The following is a 27,728-nucleotide window of genomic DNA, read 5'->3' as shown; positions in this document are numbered from 1 at the left end:
CCTGTTAGGACATGAGGGTTAATTTGCATATTACCTCTTTATTATATATGATATATAAAGAGCCAGGGTTTGTAACACCCAAAACGACTGAAGGGACGACCAAACGCCAGGTTGCACATGCAGTGGGCTTGGGTGAGTGGGGACTGGTGAGTGGGCTGAACTGTTGACCTCTCAGAGAGAGAGAGGCGGGGCTGATCAGCAGCTGCTACGACTGCTAGAGAGGCCAGGAGAGAGAAAAGCAGGGTCTGTTCCACAGCCTCTGTGGTAGCTGATCAGCCCTTGCCTTTCTCTCTCCCCGAGTCTTGCCAGCAGCTGCGCTTCTCTCTCTCTCTTCAAGAGATCAGCAGTTCAGCCCACTCACCAGCAGCCTGGGGCAGCTGCTGATTAGCCCTGCCACTCTGATCAGACCCAGATATGCTGAGTGGCAGAGCAACTGACCAATCAGAACCAAATCTGGGAGAACTGCAAGGAGCCAATGGCTGCCTAAGAGGTGGAGCTTTTGACACTGATTGGCATAGACTAACCGATCAGAATCAAATCTGGGTGAAATGCAAAGGCAGAACCTAAGGTAGGGGCTGAGGAGGAGTTTTAAGGGCAATAGCTATTTGGTATAAGGTATAAGAAAGCGGTTCAATTTTTTAATGACTGGTTTGGCAGTATAGTGCATATTGTTGGCTATCAGTCTAGATAAAGGAATTATGTATTTTTGTATACCAAGAGCATCACCTCCTGCTGAAAAAGGCTTCCCCATGTCCCCCATTTAAGCAATCCTATCCTATATAATCAATACTAATAAAAGGGTAATATGCTAATTAGAATGGGTCAACCGGCCATCTTCCGGATGTCTGACTTCCTTCTGGACAAAGCCATGGTGGTGGGGGCCGAGGCAGTTAGGTTTGCAGGAGAGGGCAATTGGGGGCAAGATCAGGCCTGCAGGGAAGGGCAATTGGGGGAAAAGATCAGGCCAGGCAGGGGAAGACAATTAGAGGCAATCAGGCAGGCAGAGGCAGTAATGGGTGATCAGGCTGGCAGGGGAGAGCAGTTAGGGGCATTCAGGCAGGCAGACAGAGAGGTTAAGGGCAATCAGGCAGAGGTGGTTAGGGATGATCAGGCAGGCAGGTGAGAGGTTAGGAGCCAGCAGTCCCAGATTGCAAGAGGGATGTCCAACTACCACAGGGAACAGGCCTAAACCAGCCGTTGGAACAGGCCTAAACCAGCAGTTGGACATTCCCCAAGGGGTCCCTGATTGGGAAGGGTGCAGGCTGGGTTGAGGGGACCCCCCTATCTCCCCGTGCACCGCGCCACTAGTATACGATAAAGCCATCATGTGGATAAAGATTTATTTTCTATCTGGTACCTAAAAACAGTTAGCAAGTATCAGGTGTACATATTATATTAACTGTATGTCTGAGGAGACAGGTAGTGAAGTTCACAGATATCTGGCAATTAATAGTAACTTAAGTATTATAAAAAAGGAAAACCAATTTAGTTTAAAAATAATAAAAACTAAAATGGTACTTTTTTTTTTTACCTGATTTTGACTTGGTGACAGTGAAGAAAGTGGCCCAACTGGAACCCTGACCCAGAAAAGAAAAAGGAGAAAGAAAAAAATCCTCTTTGATAAGAGAAAGATACATAAAAGACAAGTGAAACTTCATTGTTAATGTAGCTTTCTATTAACCAGCAGGCAAACTGTCTAGTGAGCACTTAAAGGCTAAATAAATTTTGTAAACTTGAGCCCAAGTCATTAAATTAAGCTACAGGACTACCTGATGTCTTCAACTCATGTTTCACATGATGATATCACTGATCATGTTATAGACAGCTAACAACTGTCTGTGATCAGCCAATGCTGATAATGCAATTATTTGAGATCACTTTCAAACAGTATCATTTTTTATAGCATAAATGTTATCTTTTTTACTACCATGATTGAAACAAGATACATATAAATGGAGATCTTTTTATATACAAAGTAATTTATCCACAGACATGTGGAATACTACAGAACCTGGTAACTGTACTTGCAAAGAACTCCGACTCTCATTTTCAATTGACAAAGCAATTTTAAGAGCAAAAGTAAAGATACTTTTGGTTTTATTTTCAAGAAAATGATGAAACCCGATTTAATGCTTAAAAAATAATAAGACTTGCTTCTCAGATTTATCAGTGTTAATTTTATAGTTTGGTATTTATCTTTTTCCTGAACTGGACTTGATGCTTCAAGTCTCTCATCTGTCTTACTCATCTGTCTCTTTAAAACTAACAATGTTGCAACAGTGACTTTTTGACATTTAGGACCTGAAATTTTAAACTATGATTTTTAAATGGTTTTTAATTCTATATTGCTTCCAATATAAACTAATAAACTTTACAAGACTTAGCGTGATACTATCACCTCTCCTGAACTAAAATGACATTTAGATAATAAGTACTTTCAAAAACAATAATTTTTGTTAGTTTTGACTTTACATTTATTTAATCCCCCTTGGCAAATAATTATAAAATACTTAACAATTTATCATACTCTATCCCCCTACCTTTATTATTCTCCCAAGTACTATGTGTATATGGAAGGGACAGGTGGGGAGCAATGTACATGGAGAGTAAGGGATGGGAAGGAGAATTGGGAGAAGAAAGTAAGCAACTTTCTTTTCAGCAAGGACTAATGGGCAAGTAGTAGTTTGACTCAATTCCTTTGAGTCTTTGTAACTTGAGGACTGATATTTTGGTTAATAACACAGGTCTTTGGTAGCCTGAAGTTGCCAGTAGTTAGAGGTGATGTTGTTTTGTAGGTTCTAATTATCAAGTCCATTTGCATAAAAGCGCGATGAGGATGGGAACTTTGACTAAAGTTTGCAGCAGTTTCCAAATACCTGGAAAAGTACTTGGCACACAGAAGTAGCACATAGATACTGAGCAAATATCTAATTGAAAAAATGAAGTACAGTTGACACTTGAACAACGTGGCAGTTAGGAATATCAACCCCCACCCTCTTGCAAAGTAAAAAATCTGCATATAGCTGAAACCAGTTTGGCTCAGTGGATAGAGTGTCAGCCTGCGGACTCAAGGGTCCTGGGTTTGATTCCTGTCAGGGGCATGTGCCTAGGTTGCAAGTGCATCCCAGAGTGGGGTATGCAGGAGGCAGCTGATCGATGTTTCTCTCTCATCGATGTTTCTGACTCTCCCTTCCTCTCTGTAAAAAATCAATAAAATACATTACAAAAAAATCTGCATGTAACTTTAAAAAAAAATGTATGTTTTTATTTATTTCAGCGTGAAGGGGAGAGGGAGTGATAGAAACATTAATTATGAGAGAGAATCATTAATTGGCTGCCTCCTGCACAACCCCTACCGGGGATTGAGCCTGCAATCCAGGCACGTGCCCTGACTGGGAATCGACTGACCCACACTGGCTGGGCCCGAGTATAACTTTTTTTTTTTTAATAATAAATATATTTTATTGATTCTTTACAGAGGAAGAGAGAGGGATAGAGAGCTAGAAACATCGATGAGAGAGAATCACCGATCAGATGCCTCTTGCACACCCCCTACTGGGGATGTGCCCGCAACCAAGGTACATGCCCTTGACTAGACCTTTCAGTCCGCAGGCCTACACTCTACTGAGCCAAACCAGTTTTGGCCCGAGTATAACTTTTGCACACCAAACTTAGCTGTCCCTTGGTATCCCTGGCAAACTGGTTCTAGCCCCATCCCCAGCGATACCAATATCCACGGATATTCATGTCACCTATTAAAATATGAAATGGTGTAGTGGACCCCCAAACGTGAATCAAAAACAGTATAGGTATTTATTAAGGGAAAAAAATAAAACATGTATAAGTGGACCTGTGCAGTTCAAACCCATGGTTTTCAAGGGTCAACTGTATGCATTGATCTGAGAGATTAACTGGTTATTGAGCTCCCATTCAAAGACTTTATTAAGGTCTTGTGATTGGAAACACACAATTCAAAGTATAGTTGGCCCTCTCTATCTGTGGTTTCTGCATCAGGATTCAACCAACATTTTAAAAATATATGTTTTTATTGAAAAAAAAATTTTTTAAGATAGAGAAGGGAGAGGAAGAGAGACAGAAACACTGATGACAGAAATATCATGGATTGGCAGCCTCTTGCATGCCCCCTATTTGGGATCGAGCCTATAACCTGGGCACATGTACTGACCAGGAATCGAACTGGTCACCTCTTGGTTCATGGATCAATGTTCAACCACTGAGCCACACTGGCCAGGCTCAACTAACATTTTAAATCCATGGTTGGTTGGATCTCCCAATGTGGAACCTGGGGATACGGAGAGCAAACTCAGACTTGCACATTTTGGAATCCGAAGTGGTCCTGGGACCAATCCCCTGTGGATGAGGGAGGATTATAATCATGGCTACAGTGCCTAGCTGTGGCAGATTACACACTCTGAATAATTCTTCCAATGGAAACAACTAAAATGTTGAATAAAATAGTATTTTAAAACACACTGCTAAAGTGCCATGAAAATAAAAGAATTCACAGATTATAAAAATCAATAAAAACAGGAACTCTAGATTAAGGTTTAATAGACAGATTTTTGGCCCCTATCATCCCCACATCTGGTGTTACTCCAGTGAACACATTGCACATCGAAAGGACTTTACAGATGAAATTAAAGTTACTTATCAGCTGACCTAAAATGGGGAGATTACCCATGTGGGCCTAGTATAATCAAATGGACCCTTAAAGAAGAGGAAGGCAACACAGTTTGTGAGATGCAGCAGAAAGGGAAATCAGAGATTCAAAATGTGAGAAGGATTTGGTCCATCGCTGCTGGCTTGATATAGAAGGAGCCATGAACTAAGAAATGTGGGTGGACTCTAGAAGCTGAAAGTGACTCCCAGCTGATAGATAACCAGGTAATGGGACCTTAGTCTGCAACGGCACAGAAATGCAATCTGCCAAAAACCTGTATAATCTCGGAAGGGGATTCTCCCCCAGAGTCTCCAGATAAGAATCCAGGCCAGGTAATACCTTGATTCAGCCTTTTAAGACTCAAAGCAAACAACCAAGGAGATCCTATACAGATTTTTACCCGGCAGAATAATAAATGTGTTTTAAGTTGCTAAATTTGTGATAATTTGTTACATAAGCATTAGAAACCATTACACAAGGCAACTGGGCTAAAAAGCTGGTTTTCACCTTGAGGGTTTATACTAAATCCTAGAGATATTGAGCTTTAATTGTGATGAATATAGGAACTACCATGGCCAGGAGATAGAGTCTAGGTCCATTCAAAATGGGAAAATGTAATAGGAAATCCCTAAATTGTAATCTTAAAACACTACACTCTCAGTAAAAGTAGACATGGCAACTAAAAAGTCATTTTGAGATAAATTTCAAAGATACAAAATTTAACTAAATCACTATGAACTGACTGATGAAACTATAAAAGGCCAAGTTATACATTTCTTTAATTAGTCTCCCCATTTTCTTTATCCCTCTCTATCTTAGTGCCCTAAACTATAATATCCTGTCAAGCATAAGTAAAGAACTATGTATGACATACTAAATATACTATTGTTTTAAGATTAGGTATGCCGCCCTAACCAGTTTGGCTCAATAGATAGAGCGTTGGCCTGAGGACTCAAGGGTCCCAGGTTCGATTCCAGTCAAGAGCATGTATCTTGGTTGTGGGTACATCTCCAGTAGGGGTTGTGCAGGAAGCAACTGATTGATGTTTCTCTCTTATCAATGTTTCTAACTCTCTATTCCTCTCCTTTCTTTTCTGTAAAAAAATCAATAAAAAAAATATATTAAAAAAAGAAAAAAAAGGAATAGGTATGCCAAGTCTACTGTTTTAGGAGTTCATAAAAACGAAGAGGAAGAAAAAAAAAAACAAAGGCTAAAAATTTCATTTAGCTCTCTTTATGGATAAATCCATATTGTCACCACAAAAATCTCATCTTATTAACTACCGTTTCCCCGAAAATAAGACAGTGTCTTATATTAATTTTTGCTCCTAAAGATGCGCTAGGTCTTATTTTCAGGGGATGTCTTATTTTTCCATGAAGAAGAATACGGTACACATTTATTGTCAAATGAAAATAAAGGAAATTTATTACCTGTATACGGTACGGTAGTACGGTAGTTGTCAACACAAACCAGACAAACTGTGAATCTTACAGTATCAAGAATTTACTCATTTATTCAATGACAATCATGTCATCATCTTCTGGAACATCATCATAACAATCTAATTCCTGAATTTCCTGGTGAATTTCTTGTGACTCCATTTCTTTGAGAACCAGTGGACCAAATCTCTCATGTTTAGCCTAGGGGGGCCTTATTTTCAGGGGGATGCCTTATATTTCACTCAGAAGGAAACCTATAAATAGGTCTTCTTTTCGGAGGATGTCTTATTTTCGGGGAAACATGGTATCTTCAAATCAAATAATTGTTTAGGTAATGCTTTAGGTGATCTCAATTTAGAAACAATAAATCAATTTTACTTGTTTTGCTATTACATGAGCACTAAGGAATATTATCATAAAGATCTAAATACTGAGTGTCTTAAACACACGATATCTAAATGTCTTCTTTATACACAGATCTATATAAAACTAAAATCATTTCATGCTTTTTATTGAGTGTTAGGACAGAAAAAAATGAATAGAATTGATTTTTCAAACCTGTTTTGATATAAATATCTTCTTATGTCTTCTGTTTTTTGAAACTCCCTCGTGGGTACTGGCTTTATTGGTGAACTCTACATAAAAAAAAGTAGAAATAAATCAATTTAAATATATATCCAGAACACCGTGATTACACAGTTCGCATTCAACTTGACATTTAGAAATATATTTATATATATATTGAAGAAACCAGGCTCGCAGGAGAATCCAAGATGGCTGCACAGGTAAACATCTAGCCGCAGGCGAAAACAATAATTTCAATAAAATACAACTAAAATATAAAATGGACATTACCCAGTACTACAGGAAAGTCGACTGACTGGAAATTCTACAAGGAGAAGCAAGGAGAAAACCAGAAGGAAGAGCGGAGGAGCTGTAAAAGCCTAAGGTACTGAGACACGCTGCGTGGGCAGAGAGGTCTGAGCCGGAAAGGAGGGGCGGCTGAGTGCCTGGCTGGCGTTCCCTAGCAGGAAGGAAATAAAAGCTCCGACTGTGCTGAACCCCAGTTCCGACTGCTCTGAATCCCAGTTCTAGGCCAGACCCTGGGGACCCAGGCTTATTCAAAGGGAGCCGGGCTGTAAGGCAGAATCCCGGGGGAGCGGCGAAAGGAGGTCCCGGAGGCACGCACATTGCGCACAGAGAAGGGACGACTGGCTATGCCGCGGGATTGCTCTGGCAGGAAGGAGACAAAAGCTCCGGGCTACTCTGAACACCACCTGCAACTCCACTTCCAAATGAACTGAACCCCAATTCCAGGCTCATTGGGGGAGAGCCTAGAGCAGGGGTCTTCAAACTACTGCCCGTGGGCCACATGCGGCCCGCAGAGGAGTCTGATCCGGCCCACCAGGTTTTTTGGGCAGTGAGCGCAGCCGAGGTGTTACAGTAGGAATTAGTAGTTCATATAGTCCGGCCCTCCAGCTCTCTGAGGGACCGTGATCTGGCCCCCACTTTAAAAAGTTTGAGGACGCCCGGCCTAGACAGTTTGGTAGCAGGCGAAAATCGAGGGCACCTTTCTCTCAGAGGTGCTTGCAATGAGTACTGAAGGACCCTGGGGATTACTGAGACTCAGGAGCTGCATAGGGCAGGGCTGAGGGAAGCCAAGGCTGTAGGCTCCCCCCTGAAACTCCGCCCCATCAGGGAAGCTGCGAAAATGCCGAGACAACGAAACAGATCATAAACGAAAGAAATGGAGGACAAAAGTGACTGGATATAGAGTTCAAATTTACACTTATAAGGTTTTTCAAGAATTTCCTAGAAAAGGCCGATAAGACCTATGAAGATATGAAAAGGGATTGACTAGAATTAATAAGGAATCAAAAGAAAAATAAGGGCTCAACAAAAAATAAAGAATACATTGTCTGAAATAAAAAATATTATAAAGAGTCCTAAAAACAGAATGGAAAATCGCAAGAATCAAGTCAAAGATTTGGAACATAAAGAGCCAGAAGATACTCCTCCGCAGAAGCAAGAAGGCAAGAGAATCCAGAAAATTGAAGATAATGTAAGAAAACTCTGGGACAACTTCAAGCGAACCAACATCAGAATTATGGGGGTCCCAGAAGATGAGAGAGAGCTATATACCGAAAACATACTGAAATAGTGACAGAAAACTTCCCCCACCTGGGGAAAGAAATAGACTTACAAATCCAGGAAGCTCACAGAACCCCAAACAAAAGGAATCCAAAGAGGACCACACCAAGACACATCATAATTAAAATTCCAAGAGCAAAAGACAAAGAGAGAATATTAAAAGCAGCAAGAGAAAAGCAGGTAGTTACCTATAAAGAAGCACCTATACAATTGTCAGCTGATTTCTCAACAGAACCATGCAGGCCAGACGGGAATGGCAAGAAATATTCAAGGTGAATAGTAAGAACCTACAGCCAAAAATAATCTACCAGCAAAGCTATCATTCAGAATCGAAGGCCAGATAAAGAGCTTCAGTAATAAAAAAAAGCTAAAGGAGTTCATCACCACCAAACCAGAATTACTATATGAATTGCTAAAGGGGGTTGTTTCGGAAGAGAAAGTAAATAAAGATAAAAATTATGAACAACAAATACGTAACTATCAACAAGTGAATCTAAAAACCAAGGAAATTAAAAAACAACAACTGATGAACAATATTAACTGTTGAATATAATAGAATCAGAGGTATGGAAGGGGAGTGAACTGACGATGCTTGGGGGAAAGGAGAGAGGGGGATGTGGGAAGAGACTAAACATAAATTATGCACCTATGGATGAGGACAATGGGGAGTGGGGAAAAGGGCAGAGGGTGGGGTGGGAACCTGGTGGAGGGGAGCAGTGGAGGGGAGGAGGAAAGAGGAACATTTGTAATAATATGAACAATATTTATTAAAATAATAATAATACATATATATACATATATATTAGAAACTAAAAATATTATAATATTATAACAAAAATTTCAAATGTGAATATTTATGTTTAAAGGAATATAGGGCCAAAACCGGTTTGGCTCAGTGGATAGAACGTCGGTCTGCAGACTGAAAGGTCCCGGGTTCGATTCCGGTCAAGGGCATGTACGTTGGCTGCAGGCACATCCCCAGTAGGAGGTGTTGCAGGAGGCGGCTGGTCGATGTTTCTCTCTCATCGATGTTTCTGGCTCTCTATCTCTCTCCCTTCCTCTCTGTAAAAAATCAATAAAATATATTTTAAAAAATAAAAATAAAAAAAGGAATATAGGCTATCTTACTGCTTTGGTAAAGACAGAACTACTCATAATCCAAAAATGTTTATTTTATTTTCAAAAAAGTAGATTTCCTTCTCACTCTATTATATAAATTATAGTGGACATGCAGTATAAATCAATGATAAGATGTTAGCATTGGAAAAGATCTTAGAGGTCATCCAGTACAAACCTCCATCCACAGAAATCCCTACCTAATCTGCCTTAACTTTTACTTAGCTTCTTTTGACTATTTCTAGTAATAAAAAATTTATTTGGCAGATGACATTTCTTTAATTTTTCATCATCACCAATTGTAACTCAGGTTTGTCATCTATATAGTCCTGGGATGTTGGTGGGATATCAAGATAAAGAGAAAAGTAATTTCTCTTTTGGCAAAATATTAATTAAAAGAGAAATACTGGCAATTTAATTTATTTATAAACTAAAGGGTAAAGATAATTTCAAAAAACATTACTAAGGAAAATTAAACTGACTTAAGCAATATGGGCCACATACTAAAAAAAAAAATTACAAAGGGAGAAACTTGCAGTTTATCACAGCAACGTATTTTGTCAAATGAAAATCTATAGAAGCAATACAATCTTATTTCAACACCAAAAATAATCATAAAAATGTATATTGTTGAGGGGGGAAAAAACTTATCTAAAAAGTGTATCTAAAAGTTAAATGTAAAACTAGTCTAGCTCCAGGAAATAGGTACATCACAGATGACTAAAATATCTTTGGTGAGTTATTCCAAAGGGCTAACTAAAGCTGACTCCCTTAAAGTCTGGGCATGAGAATCATAAAATGAAATATAAATTTCATTTAATATAAATCATAAAATGAAATATAAATATAAATATAAATATAATCCTGACGAGAGAATCATTCTAATTTTACTAAATATGGATTCTTTAAAAATAAACAAAAATCTCTTCTAGTATGTTAACATCAGTGACTCATCACTGTTTTACACTACAATTAGTATTTAAAATTATTCCAAGAGGCAGATGAAATTTTCACAACAAAATGTATATGACATTGGTTTAATTTTAAAAAGTCATATTCTACAAGTCATACCCTATTTTATCATACTTCTAGATATGTGATTTATAATGAAATCAAGTAATAGCAGAGTGTTTAAAATATCAAATAGATTAGTATCTTAATCCATTTTCAGATAGTATTCAAGAACATAAAAAAGCTTCACTGGTTATTTTTTAAAATATATTTTTATTGATTTCAGAGAGTAAGGGAGAGGGAGAGAGAGAGAAAGAAACATCAACAATGACAGAGGATCATTGATTGGATGCCTTCTGTACACCCCATATTGGGAATTGAGCCCGAAACCCAGGTATGTGCCCTTGTCCAGAATCAAACCCAGGACCCTTCAGTCCGCAGGCTGGCGCTCTACCCACTGAGCCAAATTGGCTAGGGCTTCACTGGTTATTAAACCATCGAAAATAATACTGCTTCATCACATTAAAAATGTTTTTCTTTTAAATTGCTTTGAAAGAAAAAGAGAAAAAGAGAGAGCGAGAGCGAGAGAGAGAGAGAGAGAGAGAGAGAGAGAGAGAGAGAGAGGGGAACATCATTAGGTTGCACCCTGACCATGGATCGAACCTGAAAACTAGGTATGTGCCCAGATCCCAAACCTGCAATGTTTTGGTGTATGAGACAACACGGAGCCACAAAGCCAGGGTTGCTTCATCATATTTTTATAGATGCCAAATTTTAGAAAGCTTTATGAAACATAAGTCATAAAGAGCCTATGACAGACATACAGACTGCCATACATAATAGGAAGCAAGAATTAAAAATATATTATTACAAACTGGCCAATATAATGGATTGAAGAAGTGGTGCTATTATTTTTCACCAGCAGAGTAATAGGCATTATCACTTTTAGTAGAGATACCTCATGTATACAGTCCAATTAACCATAAAATAATCAAAGCGAGCTTAAGAAAATAAAAAGGATTCCCTTTAAGATTGTAGTGTGCATTGTTGCCCAGCTGGTGTGGCTCAGTGGTTGAGCATCAAACCATGTACTGGGAGGTTGCTGGCTTGATTCCCAGTCAGGGTATATCCCCAGACGGAGGAGTGCAGAAGGCAGCCATTCAATGTTTTTCTCTCTTCCTCTTCCTTCCTCTCACTCTAAAATAAATAAATAACGTATTTTTTAAAAAAAAGATTATAGTGTATACTGTTGTTTTAACTTTATTATAAAGTAGTTGCTCTAGCAGGGATGTTTATAGCCTGAACCACAAGTAGTTCCATTAATCACCTCTAACACATTGATATCTCTGGGCTGCAGGACTCTGATTTATATAGCTATATTCAACTTTAAATACAAGAGTGCCTTCTGAATAACAATAAAAATATTGTGTTCAAAAGCCTTTAGATAGGAAAACCAAAGGATTTTTTTTAAATACCTATGCTTTTTTTTTAATATATATATTATTAATTTTTTACAGAGAGGAAGGGAGAAGGACAGAAAGCCAGAAACATCAATGAAAGAGACCCCCCGCCCCCCGGCTGTCCGCTCAGAGTGTCCAGGCCCTCGGAGTTCTCCAGCATCTCCTGGATGAGAGGCGGCATGCAATGTATGCCCTTGACCAGAATCGAACCTGGACCTTTCTGTCTGCAGTCCAACGCTCTATGCACTGAACCAAACCGGTTTCGGCAAGGAATTTTTAAAAGAATGATAATAGCACTCCCTAACATGTCCCACTTGAAATGATTATTCTCTATTTCATCCTCCTCCAAAAGGCCCAAGTGTTTCTCAATACCCCCTGCTCAGAACCTGGGACCAACACCAGACATTAACAGCACACAAACTAAAGTGGAGCCATTTTATTATGCTGACAAGATTTATTGAAGAATGCTATTTCTATTTGAGACCTTTTGGGAATTGGAACAGTCCTTGCAGTGGACTGAATGCTCGTTTGTTTTATAAGGCAACTCAATGCTCCAGTATAAGGGACATCCAAGAATTTTATTGGCAAACAATTTATATTCCGTGTGACTGATATTAAAAGCTCCAATATCATTAAGCTCAAATTCTACGGTTATACAAATTCTATGGTTAAGTTTCGCTCTGAAAGTCACCGGTTTGGTTCAATTCTTAGTTACTGATCAAAATATGTAACAATAAAAAAGTGGTAAGAACAACAATTAAAAGCATCACATTCCTTTGCCTTTACTTCAAAGGCATAGAATACTCTTAGGACTTTTTAAAATTCTTTTTAAAAAATTCTGAAATCTGTCTTTTTATTTAGAAAATAAACCTAAACCCTATTTGAGACTATTGTCTGATTTTTAAAAACAAATCTGAAAAATTCAGTAATGAAACTGGAACTGAACATAATAAAACAAATAATAAGGCCTAAACCAACAAATCACTGATAGACAGAAATTTATACTACCATAAGTTATTTTTATTATACTAGAGAGTAGCAACATAGTTAGGCTTAAAAATGTGTACTACCTCATGAGAGATTCGCCGTTGTTCAATATATGCCATAAACTGTGAACTGAGGCTGTCTGCATCCAGGCCTTTGCGTTGTCTCGCCTCATCCTCTTCTTCCTCTGCAGTACAGCTGTCAATGTAGTCAATTTGATCCAGATCATGTTCTACTGTCCACATCACACACACATCAGGAAAAAAAAAATTCAAATTAGATAGTTAATCAAAGACATTACCTTGCATTTTTTCCTTTTCCCTAACATTTTCTATTCTGAAAGTGGAAGAAATGAGAAGTTTAAATTATGTAAACCTTTATTATCAGTCCATGGGCACTTACAAAAATAGTCTCCAGAAAAATCTTAGTCCTAATTCATTAAAGCATATAGTAATTGATAAGTATTAGAATACAGACCTCTAATATTTATTTTTTCCTTGGATAGCTCTTTACTGGTTTAATCTTTATTTTTTATTATTATTTTAAAAAAATTTTATTGCTTTTTTTTTTTTTACAGAGGAAGGGAGAGGGATAGAGAGTTAGAAACATCGATGAGAGCCAAAACCGGTTTGGGTCAGTGGTAGAGCGTTGGTCTGCAGACTGAAAGGTCCCAGGTTCAATTCCGGTCAGGGGCATGTATGTTGGTTGTGGGCACATCCCCGGTAGGGGTGTATGCAAGAGGCAGCTGGTAGATGTTTCTCTCTCATTGACGTTTCTAGCTCTCTATCTCGCTCCCTTCCTCTCTGTAAAAAATCAATAAGATATATTTTTTTTTAAAAAGAAGAAAGAAAGAAACATCGGTGAGAAACATTGACCAGCTGCCTCCTGCACACCCACTACTGGGGATGCACCTGCAACTAAGGCACATGCCCTTGACCGGAATCAAATCCGGGACCTTTCAGTCCACAGGCTGATGCTCTATCTACTGAGCCAAACCGGATAGGGCAGAAAGAATAATTTTTAAACATCAGATGATACATTTTATCTTAGGTTCTTTCCCCACGTTTTAGATTTGGGGTGTAATCATACCTCTCTTTGAGAGGTGGGAGGCAGAAAACTTAACACAATCAACTTAAAAGAAAAGAGTAAGAACTGGAGGAAAGTGAACTTGGAGATAAAGAAATAGATACTGACTACTGTTTCCCTTCCTGTAACTGCTGTCCAAAACCAGAACAAAGATTTTCGATTTAAAATGATTTTCTAGAGGTCAACATTGTAGATATTTTATAGCAGTTTGTGGATAAAAGAAAATCATTTGTGGAATTTTTTATTCTATAAATGTTTTGGAGTGAGGCGAAATATAAAAATAAACTATAAAATCACATCATTATATCTATATATAAAGAGCCAGGGTCCATAACGTCCAAAATGACCAAACGGATGACTGAACAACGCAAGTCAGTCCTGCAGTCAGTGCCTGCATGGCAACCCAGCACTGACTGCCGAGGCGGCTGCGGATCGGGCCTGGAGAGGGAAGCAGGGTCTGATCTACAGCCTCTGTGGCAGTTTTGATCAGCCCTCGCCTCTCTTTCTTCCCAAGTCTTACTTGCAGCCACGCCTCTTTCTCTCAGGGCCTTGCCTGCAGCCTCAAAGACTGATCAGCCCTGCATCTCTGATTAGGCCTGGAGACACTGACTAGCATAGAAACCAACCAATCAGAACCAAATCTGGGAGAACTGCGAGGAGCCAATGGCTGCCTAGGAGGTGGAGCTTTTGACGCTCACTGACATAGAAACTGACCAATCAGAATCAAATCTGGGTGAACTGTGAAGGCAGAACCTAAGGTGGGGTCTGAGGAGAAGTTTTAAGGGCAACAGCTGTTTGGTGTAAGGTATAAGAAAGTGGTTCACAGATATCAACCCATTGCTCAATTAATATTTGACAAAGGAGGCACAAATATACAACGGAGTCAAGACAGTATCTTCAATAAATGGTGTTGGGAAAATTGGGCAGACACATGCAAAAGAATGAAACTAGATCACCAACTTACACCGTACACAAAAATAAACTCAAAATGAATGCAGGACTTAAACATCAGATGGGAAACCATAAAAATACTAGAAGCATCCACAGGCAGCAAAATCTCAGACGTATGCCAAAAGAACTTCTTCACTGATACTGCCCCTAGGGCAATGGAAGCTAAAGAGAAAATAAACAAATGGGACTACATCAAAATAAAAAGCTTTTTTACAGCAAAAGAAACCATAAACAAAACAACAAGAAAGCCCACGGTGTGGGAGAACATGTTTGCAAATAACACCACTGATAAAGGTTTAATCTCCAACATCTACAGACAGCTGATACAACTAAATAAAAGGAAGGTGAATGATCCAATTAAGAAATGGGCAATGGACCTAAATAGAATATTTTCAAAAGAAGACAGAAGGAAGGCCAAAAGGCACATGAAAACATGCTCAAAGTCACTAATTATCCGAGAGATGCAAATCAAAACAACAATGCAGTACCATCTCACACCTGTCAGAATGGCCAACATCAACAAATCAACAAACGACAAGTGTTGGCGAGGTTGCGGAGAAAAAGGAACCCTCGTGCACTGCTGCTGGTGGGAATGCAGACTGGTGCAACCACTGTGGAGAACAGTGTGGAATTTCCTCAAAAAACTGAAAATGGAACTCCCATTTGACCCAGTAATCCCACTCCTAGGAATATATCCCAAGAAACTAGAAACACCAATCAGAAAGGATATATGCACCCCTATGTTCATAGCAGCACAATCTACAATAGCCAGAATTTGGAAACAGCCTAGGTGCCCATCAGCAGATGATTGGATCCAAAAACTATGGTACATCTACACAATAGAATACTATGCTGCCATAAAAAAGAAGGAATTCTCATCATTTGCAGCAACCTGGATGGAATTGGAGAACATCATGCTGAGTAAAATAAGCCAATCAATGAAAGAGAAACACCACATGACCTCACTCATTTGTGGATAATAAAGATCATTATAAACTGATGAACCAAAAGATAGATACAGAGACAGTAAAGCAACAAGCAGATTGTCAAATTTCAGCAGGGAGGGGAGGAGGATCTGGGGGAGATAATAGATCAACTGAAGGACTTGTATCCATGCATATAAGTACAACCAATGGACACAAAACTCTGGGGAGGGAGGGGATGTGTGGGAGCGAAGGAGGGGAGCAAAAAAAAAAAATCAATAAAATATATTTAAAAAAATAATAAAATAAATGATACCTTTCTTCTATTAATAAAGGTATCATTTATTTCATTATTTTTAAGGTATTTTTAAGGTATAAAGAAAGGTATTGTAGTTCAAGCCTGTCAAAAAATAAATAAATAAATAAAATAATAATTCCAGGAAAAAAAAAAAAAAAAAGAAAGTAAGTAATAGGCATGCAGAGTACACCACACCCATGCAGAATTCTAGGAATTCATTTCTCTGGGAGAAAAAAAAAAAAAAAAAAAAAAAAAAAAGTGTATATTCTGACCTGATTAAATAAGCATCTCTAGCAAAAAAAAAAAAAAAAAAAAAGTGGTTCAATTTTTTAATGACTGGTTTGGCAGTATAATGCATATGGCTGGCTATCAGTCCAGATATAGCAATTATGTATTTTTGTCTACCAAGAGGATCTTCTTCTGAAAAACGCTGCCCCACCCTATTTAGGAAATCATATCCTATATAATCTATCTATACTAATATGCTAATTAGTACATGTCAACCGGCCATCTTCCTGATGTCCGACTTCCTTCCAAACAAAGCCATGGTAGTGGGGGCCAAGATAGAGGCAGTTAGGGGTGATCAGGCTGACAGGGCAGGGCCATTGGGGGGAGATCAGGCCAGCAGGAGAGGGCAATTTGGGGTGGTCAGGCAGGCAGGCAGGTGAGAGGTTAGGAGGCAGCAGTTCCAGATTGAGAGAAGGTTCCCTTATTGCAGGCGTCTTCAAACTGCGGCCCGCAGAGGAGTCTGATCCGGCCCGCCAGGTTTTTTGGGCAGTGAGCGCAGCCGAGGTGTTACAGTAGGAATTAGTAGTTCATATAGTCCGGCCCTCCAGCTCTCTGAGGGACCGTGATCTGGCCCCCACTTTAAAAAGTTTGAGGACCCCTGCCTTATTGGATAGAGTACAGCCTGGGCTGAGGGAACACCCCACCCCCACCCCCATGTACGAATTTCGTGCACCGGGCTACTGGTTTCTTCTGATAAGTTTCAGAGTACCCCATTATTTTTAAGCTTAGAAAGTAGCCATTTAAAAATCCAGTTAAAATGGCACGCTAGAAAAGAAAATACTTGCTATGAAGATTGTTTCTCTAGAGATATATTAAATCCCAGGTATTATTGTATGATATTCTATAAGTTGACTAAAAGTTGCAATTTCTGGGAATAGTAAATTTGAAGAAGTGTACTTCTCAATTTAGTTTTCTGACTCAATTACTTCTAAATATATATATAACTGAAAATAAATTTTGAGTTACTAGTTTATATTAATAGATAAAAGGATGAAAAGGTCTACACCCACATTAGAAACAGGTACATAAGTACATTTTTTCCCAATGTGCTACAACTTGTGTGACTAAATAATTCATTTTATGACTACTTCCCAAGAATGCAATATCACTTTTCATACTATTTTGACCAACTATTTCCAAGAGAAATAGAATGTAAGACACAAAAGTAAAACAATTATATAATTTTAAATTAACTAATTGCTACATTTCTAAAAGTCAAAAGTTGACTAATTTTAATATTTTATTTTGTCCAATAGATCTAAAATATTATTACCATATGTAATTAATATAAAACATTATTTAACATTCCTTTTCTCATGCAAAGTCTTCAAAAATCTGTTTTACACTTATAGTACATCTCCATTCAGAAAAGTCACATTTCAAATACTCAATAACCACATGTGTCTAGTGCCTACTATATTGGACAGCAAAGATATAGACATTAAGGCTGAAATGAACCATTGAGAAAGACTATTACATATACAAGCAAGGTTAAAAAGAAAACTACCAAAATATGAATGAAATGCTAAATAACAGGAGTAAAAAAAAAGAATATAAAATGGTAGGAAAAAAAGTTAGCAAATCAATTAAAATAATGAATCAGAGATTAAACCTCTTCTCAGATAATACAATGGATTTCTGGAAAATCAAAGTCATTTTTCCCTTATGGCTAACCATCAAAATTTAAAAATTCAAATTAAAGCAATATTGAGTAGAATACAAAAATCAAGCCTGCCACAGAAATACAAGCAAAAAGAGTTCTGTCTGTTAATGAACTATAAAAACAATTATACAATTTAAAATCACAAATATTAAAATATCAGAATAAGGATGACTCAGATTCAGATGTCCTTGAAGAGCACAATTCCAGATGAAGGAAAAGGTCATGAAGAATAACAGTGAATTCCTAAAAGAGGTAAAGTAATAACCACAAAAAGAATCTTTGAAAGGAGACTAGTACTTCAAAGAAAATTCTGATTAAATTAAGATTAACAAAAATCTAATCCAGATAAACTGTTGTTAACAGTTTCCTCCCAAAATAAAGAGAGAAGCTCCGTATTTTAACTGAAAGCCTGGAATTCAGAGAAATTGAAATTTAATCCCAACAGAAAACATTTTCCCCCCAATCATATAAGAGAGTCTTTTAAGAGGAGAGCTGAAGAAATTACAGATACACAAACCAAAGGAGTAGGTGTGAAAAAGAACATTTTTTAGAATAATTCTAAAGACTTCAAATGTCATCAAGAATTATATTTACCTCCATTTGCTACTACTACACTGCCTCGATTCTCTTGGTACTGATTTTCTCTCCGTAGTCTTTGTTCTTTAGTAATTTCTGCTACTCGAAGAGGTAGATCTGAAAATTCATCTGTAGGCTTAAAAAATAGCAGAAATATTAAAAAATATCATTCCACATTTTAGATTACCAAATATTTAAAACTATTGGATATAATATAAGCCAATGAAAATTTATATTTATGAAAAAATTTCTGGATATGCACAGTGGCGAAAGTTTCTCAACAATGTGAATGTACTTGATGCCACTAAAATGCACACTTAGAAATGGTTAAAATGGCCCTGGCTGGATGGCTCAGCTGGTTGGAGCATCATCCCATATACCAAAAGACAGCCAGTTAGATTCCTTGTCAGGGCATATACTGAGGTTGAGGGTTCCATCCCTGGGTTCTCTCTCAGATCAATGTTTCTCTCTCTATCTCTCAGATCTATAAAAAATATATCCTTAGGTGATATAGAAGGGTATGTATGACTATAAATATAGGGGGGGGGAAGTAGGTTTATAGTTGATCATATAGAAAATAACTCAATAATTAATAAATAATCTCTATATATAAAAGTCTAAGAGATCACTCAATTGTTTGACTGGTAGCCATGATGCACACTGACCACCACGGGGCAGATGCTCAACGCATAGACATGGAAACATGAAACAGATTGATGAATCTGAGGGAAACGGGGAGGGCGAGATTATATGCATACTAGAGGCCTGGTGCACAGGTTCATGCACCGGTAGGCTCCCTTGGCCTGCAGGAATTAGGCCGAAATCAGCAGTCCAATATCCCCCAATGGGTCCTAGATTGTGAGAGGGCGCAGGCCAAACCAAGGGATGCCACTGGTGCACAAATCCATGCCCCGGGCCTATAGCAGAAGCATAAATTCTGTGTTTGGTGTATTCACAACTGTAAACCTTCAATTGCTCCTTCCTGTATACATATGTACATGAACTTAAAGTATTTATATCTACTAGAGGCCCGGTGCACGAAATTCATGCCCTTGTGGAGTGAGAGGGGTCCCTTAGCCTGGCCTGCACCCTCTCGCAGTCTGGGAGCCTTTGAGGGATGTCCGACTGCCTTAGAGGCGGGAGAGTTGGCCAGGTAACAAACATGTAAAACATGCCGAAACCGGTTTGGCTCAGTGGATAGAACGTCAGCTTGCGGACTGAAAGATCCCGGGTTCGAATCCGGTCAAGGGCCCCATACCTTGGTTGCAAGCACATCCCCAGTGGGGGTGTGCAAGAGGTAGCTGGTCGATGTTTCTCTCTCATCAACGTTTCTAACTGTCTATCCCTCTCAATTCCTCTCTGTGTAAGATCAATAAAATATACATATTAAAAAAAAACATGTAAAACACACATGGTAAAAAGATAATGAAGAAACAATTTTTGGATGGTATGACTATATGGAATTTATACCCTTCCTTTGGCTTTTCTGTATATTTTATGTAATAAGAAATTGAACCCAACTAAGAAACTTTTCATTTTCATCATTTGATTTTCTCTTAATCAGGAGTTATAGCATGCAGAACAGAATACACACTTACTTCGTTCCCTGACCATCTCTTATCACCACTGTCAACACTATTGAAACCTGAATCAAGGGCTCCATAAGGGCGACCTGAGTATAGTTCTTCGTGGCTGCCAAAAAGAGACATTAGTTATTACTGCAAAGTTTGATATTTTAAAATTAAATTTGAAATAAATTAGATTCAATTTTACAAATAAACATTTTCATAGCTTTTAGGGACTTAACTATTTAGAACTAAATGAATATTCTTTTAATTTTTTAATATGAAAAATCCCAAATTAAAACAGAGTAAACAGAATAATGAGCTCCCAGGTACTTGTTACCAGCTTCAAAAATAACATCCTGCCATCCTTGTTTCACCTATTCCTCCATCCATTCCCAATGCCCCTGTCATTTGCTTTTACTTTTAATAGTACTCTTACATACATTGAAATACATTCACCTTTGCTGTGTACTTTTGACAAATAAACACATCTTTATAATAACATATACTTTGGAGAGAGATTAACCAAAGGACTTGTGTGCGTGCATATAAACCTAACCGGTGGTCATAGACAACAAGGGGATGGGGGCATGTGTGGGGAGGGGTTTGATATGGGAATAGGGGGATGAGAACCAACAGCATGTAATATCTGTAATATCTTAATCAATAAGGAAATTTTAAAAATAACATATACCTCTATCATGTTATAGGATATTTCTATTTTGCCAGAAAATTGCCACACATCCATCCCTTCCCAGTCAATTTTTCTCACCGCACCACTGTGTGTAATCAACATTTTGATTTTTTTCACCTTACATTAATGGTCTGCAAAGATGCCCAAGATTTTATCCTTAGAACCTGTACTTTACATGGCAAAGGGGAATTACAGTTACAGATAGAAATATGATTGCTAATTGGTTGACCTTAAAATAGGAGGATTATTTTGAATTATCTGAAAGGGTTTTCACTGGAATCACAAGGCTCCTTAAAAGTTGAAGAGGGAGGCAGAAGAGGAAGTCATAGTGGTGTAACACTGACTTGAAGATGGGGAAAGGGGGGCCAAGAGCAGAAATGCAGACAGCCCCTAAACATTCAAAAAGGCAAGAACATGCACCCTACTGAGAGCCTACAGAAGAAGATGCAGCTCTGCCAGTATCCCGAGGAGACCAATATTTAGACTTCTGTCCTACAGAACTGTATGATAACTAATATGTCTTGTTTAAGCCTCTGAAATTTTGGTTGGTTGCTATGCAGTAGTAGAGAAATAATACAATTAGTTTTTCTTATTGTGGCACTCATAAAAATGAAATTATATGTACTTTTTTAAAATTCAGCATCATGACAGTGAAAATGTTGATGTTTTTAATATCCTGGAGTGAATGAATGGATAATATAAGTGTAGGTTTAACTTAAAAAACAACACCCTGCTAATCTGTTTTCAAAAGGAACTATATCATTTTGCAGTCTCACTAACAACATATTTGAGTTCAAGCTGCAAACATTTGTATTGTCAGTCTAATTTCAGGTGTTCTGGTGGAGGTAAAGTATTATCTCATTATGGTTTTAGTTTGTATTTTTCTCATGACTAGTGATACTGAGTATCTTCTTGTGTGGTTATTGGTCATTATTTATCTTCTTTTGTGAAATGTTTAAATCTTTTGCCCATTTTATTATTCTTTTTTAAACACTTTTTTAAGATTTTAGAGAGGAAGGGAGAGGGATATATAAAGAGGAACATCAATGAGAGAGAGATAACAGCTGCCTCTTTCATGATCCCCACTGAGGATTGAGCCCTCAACCCTAGCAAGAGCCCTGACTGGGAACTGAACCAGGGACCTCTTGGTTCATGGGTCCATGCTCAACCACTGAGCAACACCAGCCAGGCTCTTTTGCCCATTTTATTTTTATTTTATTTTTTTAAATATATTTTATTGATTTTTTACAGAGAGGAGGAGAGAGGGATAGAGAGCTAGAAACGTCAATGAAAGAGAAACACTGACCAGCTGCCTCTTGCACATCCCCTACGGGGGATGTGCCCGCAACCAATGTACATACCTTTGATCGGAATTGAACCCGGGACCTTTCAGTCCACAGACCGACGCTCTACCACTGAGCCAAACCAGTTTCGGCTCTTTTGCCCATTTTAAAATGTAACGTCAATGATCTTTTAAAAAAATCTTTATTGTTGAAAGTATTATAAATGTCCCCCTTTTCTCTACCCATTACCCCCCCTCCACGTGGTTCCTGCCTTGCCCCAGGTTTTCACCACCCTATTGTCTGTGTCCATAGGTAATGGATATCTATATCTATAAAAGCCTAAGTAACCCAACTTAGGCTTTTATATTATCCATTTGCTATGATGCACACTGACCATAATGGGGCAGACACTCATTGCAGGAGCTGCCCCCGGGTGGTCAGTGCACTACCACAGTGGGACCGCAGCTCAGCTGACCAACGGGCACAAGGGGCAGGGCTCATGGCTGGCGAGCACCCCTGCGGCAGTGTGAGCCTCTCCTCATCAGGACTGACTGGGTGCAAGCCTGCGGCAGGCGCGGTGGGGCTGGGATGGGCTGGAGCAGCAGGCGGAAACTGCAGGCGGTGTTGGACTGCCAGTTTCAGCTCGATCCCCACAGGCCACGCCAAGGGATCTCACCAGTGCACAAATCCATGCACAGGCCTCTAGTATGTATATAAATTCTTTGGTTAATCTCTTCCTGCCACCACCACCACCCTTCTCCCCTCTGAGACTCATCAGTCTGTTCCATGCTGTTGGTTCTATTTTATTCATCAGTTTATTTTGTTCATTAGATGCCTTGCTTGTTTATTTTGAATAAATTACAATGCAATTTCACTAATCTGTACCCCAGTGGGAAAGATATGAAGGTATAATATCTCATTCACTGTTGCATGAGGAGTTCAAGGAAATACTTTATGTATATGTAAATATATAAATTATCTATCTATGTATACAAAAGCCTAAGCAACCGGAACAACCAGAATGACAGGAACGACCAGTAGCTATGACGCGCACTGACCACCAAGGGTGGTCATATAATAGTGTCACAAATGATATGACACTATTTTTCTCAGAATACTTATATTCAGAGCTGCCCCCTGGTGGTCAGTGCACTCCCACAGCCAACCTCCCCCACCAGCCAACCTCCCACGGTCCTTCCCACCGGCTGGTCAACCTCCTCCGGTCCCTCCCCACCACCGCCCTCATCACCCAATTGGGGCTGGGCCTCAGGCTGGGATGGGAAACTGGGGGTGGGTGGCGGCGGACAGGGCCCCTTTCTCAGGAGGGCTGGCAGCCAAACTCCCGTTCCCTGTCCCTCCCCACTAGCCGGCAGGCCCTAGTGGCAGCACGGTGGCAAGGGAAGGAGAGCAGGAGGCCGGGAATCATGTGGTGGTGGGGTTCCGGCGTCAGTGTCTGACCCAGTGACCATAGCCTCCTCTCCAGGCCCTGGACTGGGATGGGGAACCAGGGGTGGGTGGTGGTGGACGTGGCCCCTTTCCCAGGGGGGCCGAGGGCTGGCTCCTTCTTGGGGCTGGAGGCCAACCTCCCATGCCCTGTCCCTCCCCCTGGCTAGCAAACCCCAATCAGCCCAACCCTGATGGCTGGCCAGGCCTAGGGAGCTCACCTGTGCATAAATTTCATGCACCGAGCCTCTAGTACACATATATTTATATTTAAATTTTCTAGCAAAAGGTGAAACCATTACAAATAAAGTATCATATCTCCTTTGGAGAGACAAGACATATTTATGCTATCTAGACTTTGCATTTTAGAAAGGTTTCTCCATTGATCCAAGGTTTCTTTTATCTCTTAGAAAGATGTACCGTATTTTTCAGACCAAAAGACGCACTTTTTTCCCCCCAGAAGTGGGGGGGAAAAGTCCCTGTGTCTTATGGTCCAAATATAGCCTACACATATACTTTAAAAAAAAAGTTTTTTTACTTGCCCGGCTCTGTGTGGTCTCTGTGTGCTTGCCCAGCTCTAAAATGGTTCTAAATGCTGCTGTTTACTTTACAGGGTTGATTACATGTGTTTATGACTGTGATGTTGGGTTTTAATGCACATAAAATATTTTAGGACACTATTTGTTTCAGAATCTTTTTTTCTTCATTTCCCTTCTCTAAAAACTGGTGCGTCTTATGGTCCGGAGCATCTTATGGTCCGAAAAATACGGTAAGTCTCTTGTTGAGTGGTGGTTGTTGTTTTTTATGTATGTTTTTAAAGTAATCTGATGATGATTGCTATAGTAAAGAAAAAAAAGTTGGGCTAAGACAAAAGACAGAATCACAGAGTCTACGATTAGCACTCAGCCCTTAGCTAAAGCTCATTTTTCACATAGGTGCCAATGCTCCTCCTCAGTTCTTTAGGCATACCCTCACATAGAGCTACCGGGACGCCCTATTAATTGTCTTACACTCAAATCTCAAAGGTAGAATAGTAGTTTAATGTTCCTATTCTGTTATTTCACAAGGGAAAAACTTTATCTTAGCAAAAATTACTAACTCCAAGGGAGACAATCAATTAGTATATATAAAATAAAAGCTATTTTTATTTTTTGTACATCTTTTCTTTGATTTTTTTTTAGATCCCAAAGTGACAACAAATCCAATCTCTTCACTCCCTATAGGAAAAATGAAGCACAAAAAGTTTGAGAGATTTGCCTAAATCACAGAGCTAGTTAAGAGCAGAGCTAGGTTAATATTCAAATCACTCAGACCAATGGTTTTCAATTATAGACTCCTCTACCCTCCCCCGCCCCCCAACGGATATTTGGTAATGTCTGGAGACATTTTTGTTTGTCCTACTGGGAGAGTAAAATAGAAGCCAGGGATACTGCTAAATATCTTCCAATGTATAGGACAGCTCCTTGCAACAAAGAATTATCTGGCCCAAAATAACAAACAGTGTTGAGATTGAGAAACCCTGATTAGAGCTATAATTTGCCATATCGAACTAATCAACATTGTACTGAATGTAAGTATTCTGAGAAAAATAATGTCAAAATAGGTCATTTCCTTATAGTCAAACATTCAGGAAGATTTAAGAGTCTAGTGTATTTTATTTCTTGTGAGATGGAATATGACAATAATAATAATAAAAGAACATACTCACCAGGAGCCAAAACCCAAGGGTCTCCTATCATAATCTGGCAGATCTGGAGCAATCTTACAAGCTTGTATGTTCAGGTACTTAAATATGTGAATTTTGCCTTTTATGCATATCTAAATAAAGTAACACATACATGCAATCAAATTGTTACTCATCTGAAATGTGTCCCTTTTTTTAATCACAATCAGCTTTTTACTTAATGTATACTGGAAACAGAAGACATTTCTATTAAGTACAAATACTAAAAATCTAACACTAATTTTAACAAATTACATTATTTGTTATTTTAGGCATTTAAATGATATATAGATTCTATTTTCTAGATACTAATAAGTCTAAGTAACATATAAAATAATTTATGATTACAAACAATATGAAATAAACTTATTATTAGTTAGGCATTGTCAGGAATTTAAAGCATTGCTCCCACATGAATTATATTTGCTTTTAGTAATCCAACAATCATGTACTATCAATATTATGTTCTCTACTGTACATTCTGACAGAAAGAAAAGCAGGAAATGTTTAAATATTAAGCTATATATACAGAATATTTCTGTTGCTACCTGTTGGCTTTTGTCCCAGAAGTCAAAACACAAATTCTTTTGGATTATAAGACCCTTCTATAGTTTTGATGTTTACTCATAAAGTTTTATAGTTGCTAGGCAGAGGCTTGTACCATCAGTTGATTATAGAGTAAAAAAAGCTACAGGTTGTTATTTTTTAGATTGTATGATGTTTAGAATATATATGTAACACTACCCATAATTACTTTATTTAAAATAGACTCAAATGACCAAACTAAATAAATAAAGGAATTGAAGATTTTAGAAAACAGGAAGGTATAATAACACCGGTAAGAAGAGATGAACCGATAGTCATTAGTTCTGAAAGCTAAGTATTCTTATTTGTCTCTAGCATTTACACTGTACACATTCAAATTTTATTTTAAAAAAATTAACTCAAATTTTATTGGAAAAAACTTTATTTTTTTAATTAAAAAATATATATTATTGATTTTTTTTTACAGAGAGGAAGGGAGAGGGATAGACAGTTAGAAACATAGATAAGAGAGAGAAACATCAATCAGCTGCCTCCTGCACACCTCTTACTGGGAATATGCTCACAACCAAGGTACATGCCCTTGACTGGAATCAAATCTGGGATCTTTTAATTCAAAAGCCGATGCTCTATCCACTGGGCAAAACTGGTTAGGGCCCACAAGTTTTTTAGGAGATCAATTTAATGAAAGGAAAAACACTTTTGGACACTGTACCTATCTTCCACACTGTTCAGTCAAGGCTTCTAATGAATACATAAGTGTGTGCATTTATTTTAAAAGAACTTAATTTCCAACAGAAAAACAAATTCATATAACAAATGCATAAAGTTTCATTCTTTGCCAAAGAAGTTCATAACATACTTCAAATAAACAATGGTTTACCTGTGCAGGAGGAGACTGTAATGGATTGTTATCTAGGGCAATCATCTGTAGGTGCTTGAGGTTCCGATAACAAACAGGGATTGTTGTAATTTTATTGCAGGAGAAATCTAACCGTATCAAAGGCAACTCTGCCAGCTCTGCAAAGAGATAAAATGGAAATGAACAATTAATGATACTTCAAAACAAGACAATTTTGACAGGAGCTTCTAGCTAAATATAGTGGATTTAATATAAGTATTTACTTCCATTTTTTCTTAGTGATTAAGTGACATAGCAAAGTGGTATAAAATGAAATCTAGATGATACAGACAGGAATACTAATGAAAAGCAAGCTGTATGACTCCTCACAGAACTACAGAAAGTTGAAGGCCTAATATCATAGAAAGATGGGGATAACAAAGGGATTAATGATAGTCTGTATAAAGAACAAGTTAGCAGTACACAGGTTTCCATACTGTAGGAACAGAACCAAGATCCATTAAAAAAAAAAACAACCCGTGACCTGACTACCAGGAGCTGCAAGGTATCTCACTTTTCACTCCTGTTAAAAACCCTTCAAGATATTTTATTAACTTCCTTAAAGCTAGGAATTGTATTGTGACTGCATGATAAGCTAAAATGTATCACTGTTCAACGCACATAGAAGAAAGGAAATTTTCTGAAAAGTGAAAAAAATAAACATGGAAAGGTTGCAAATTGGGTTAAAGAAATCAACATGAAAATGTATATATGATTCCATTTATCTGACATTTTAGAAAAGATAAACTATAGGGATGGAGAACAAAACAGGAGGTGAAGAGTGAGTTTATTTTAAAAAAAGGAGCTTTTTTTGAAGTGATGGGATTAGGTATCTTGATTGTGGTGGTGGTTGCATTAAAAAATAAGTTAAAATTCATAGAACTGTACTATACCCCCCTAAGAAGTCAATTTTACTGTATGATAATTTTAAAAAATAAGTACTTAAGAAAAAAAGATGTAAGACAATTTTCCAGAATGAATGATGTGAATGTCTGGTTTGAAAAAAGGC

General features: G+C 38.2%; 1 protein-coding gene across 24 annotated transcripts in view; it reads right to left on the bottom strand.

Moving 5' to 3' along the window:
* Positions 1–27,728, bottom strand: part of LRCH3 (leucine rich repeats and calponin homology domain containing 3) — a 104,846-nt gene that overhangs the window by 31,110 nt on the left and 46,008 nt on the right. For 22 of the 24 annotated variants that reach the window (XM_045583909.1, XM_045583906.1, XM_045583912.1 and 19 more), the window contains exons 5-11: positions 26,702–26,838; positions 25,261–25,370; positions 20,166–20,259; positions 18,586–18,703; positions 12,869–13,017; positions 6,679–6,755; positions 1,532–1,577 (exon numbers count right to left, since the gene is read on the bottom strand). In XM_045583909.1, coding sequence (XP_045439865.1) covers positions 1,532–1,577; positions 6,679–6,755; positions 12,869–13,017; positions 18,586–18,703; positions 20,166–20,259; positions 25,261–25,370; positions 26,702–26,838 — 731 coding nt within the window. The remainder of the gene's footprint in view (positions 1–1,531; positions 1,578–6,678; positions 6,756–12,868; positions 13,018–18,585; positions 18,704–20,165; positions 20,260–25,260; positions 25,371–26,701; positions 26,839–27,728) is intronic. The other 2 variants (XM_036447056.2, XM_045583891.1) reach the window with 2 other exon arrangements.

Source organism: Pipistrellus kuhlii, unplaced genomic scaffold (genome assembly GCF_014108245.1).
Source record: "Pipistrellus kuhlii isolate mPipKuh1 unplaced genomic scaffold, mPipKuh1.p scaffold_m20_p_2, whole genome shotgun sequence".
NCBI classification, from domain to species: Eukaryota; Metazoa; Chordata; class Mammalia; order Chiroptera; family Vespertilionidae; genus Pipistrellus; species Pipistrellus kuhlii.
Note: the sequence above shows the minus strand (reverse complement) of the source record. Positions and strands in the feature narration are given on the sequence as shown.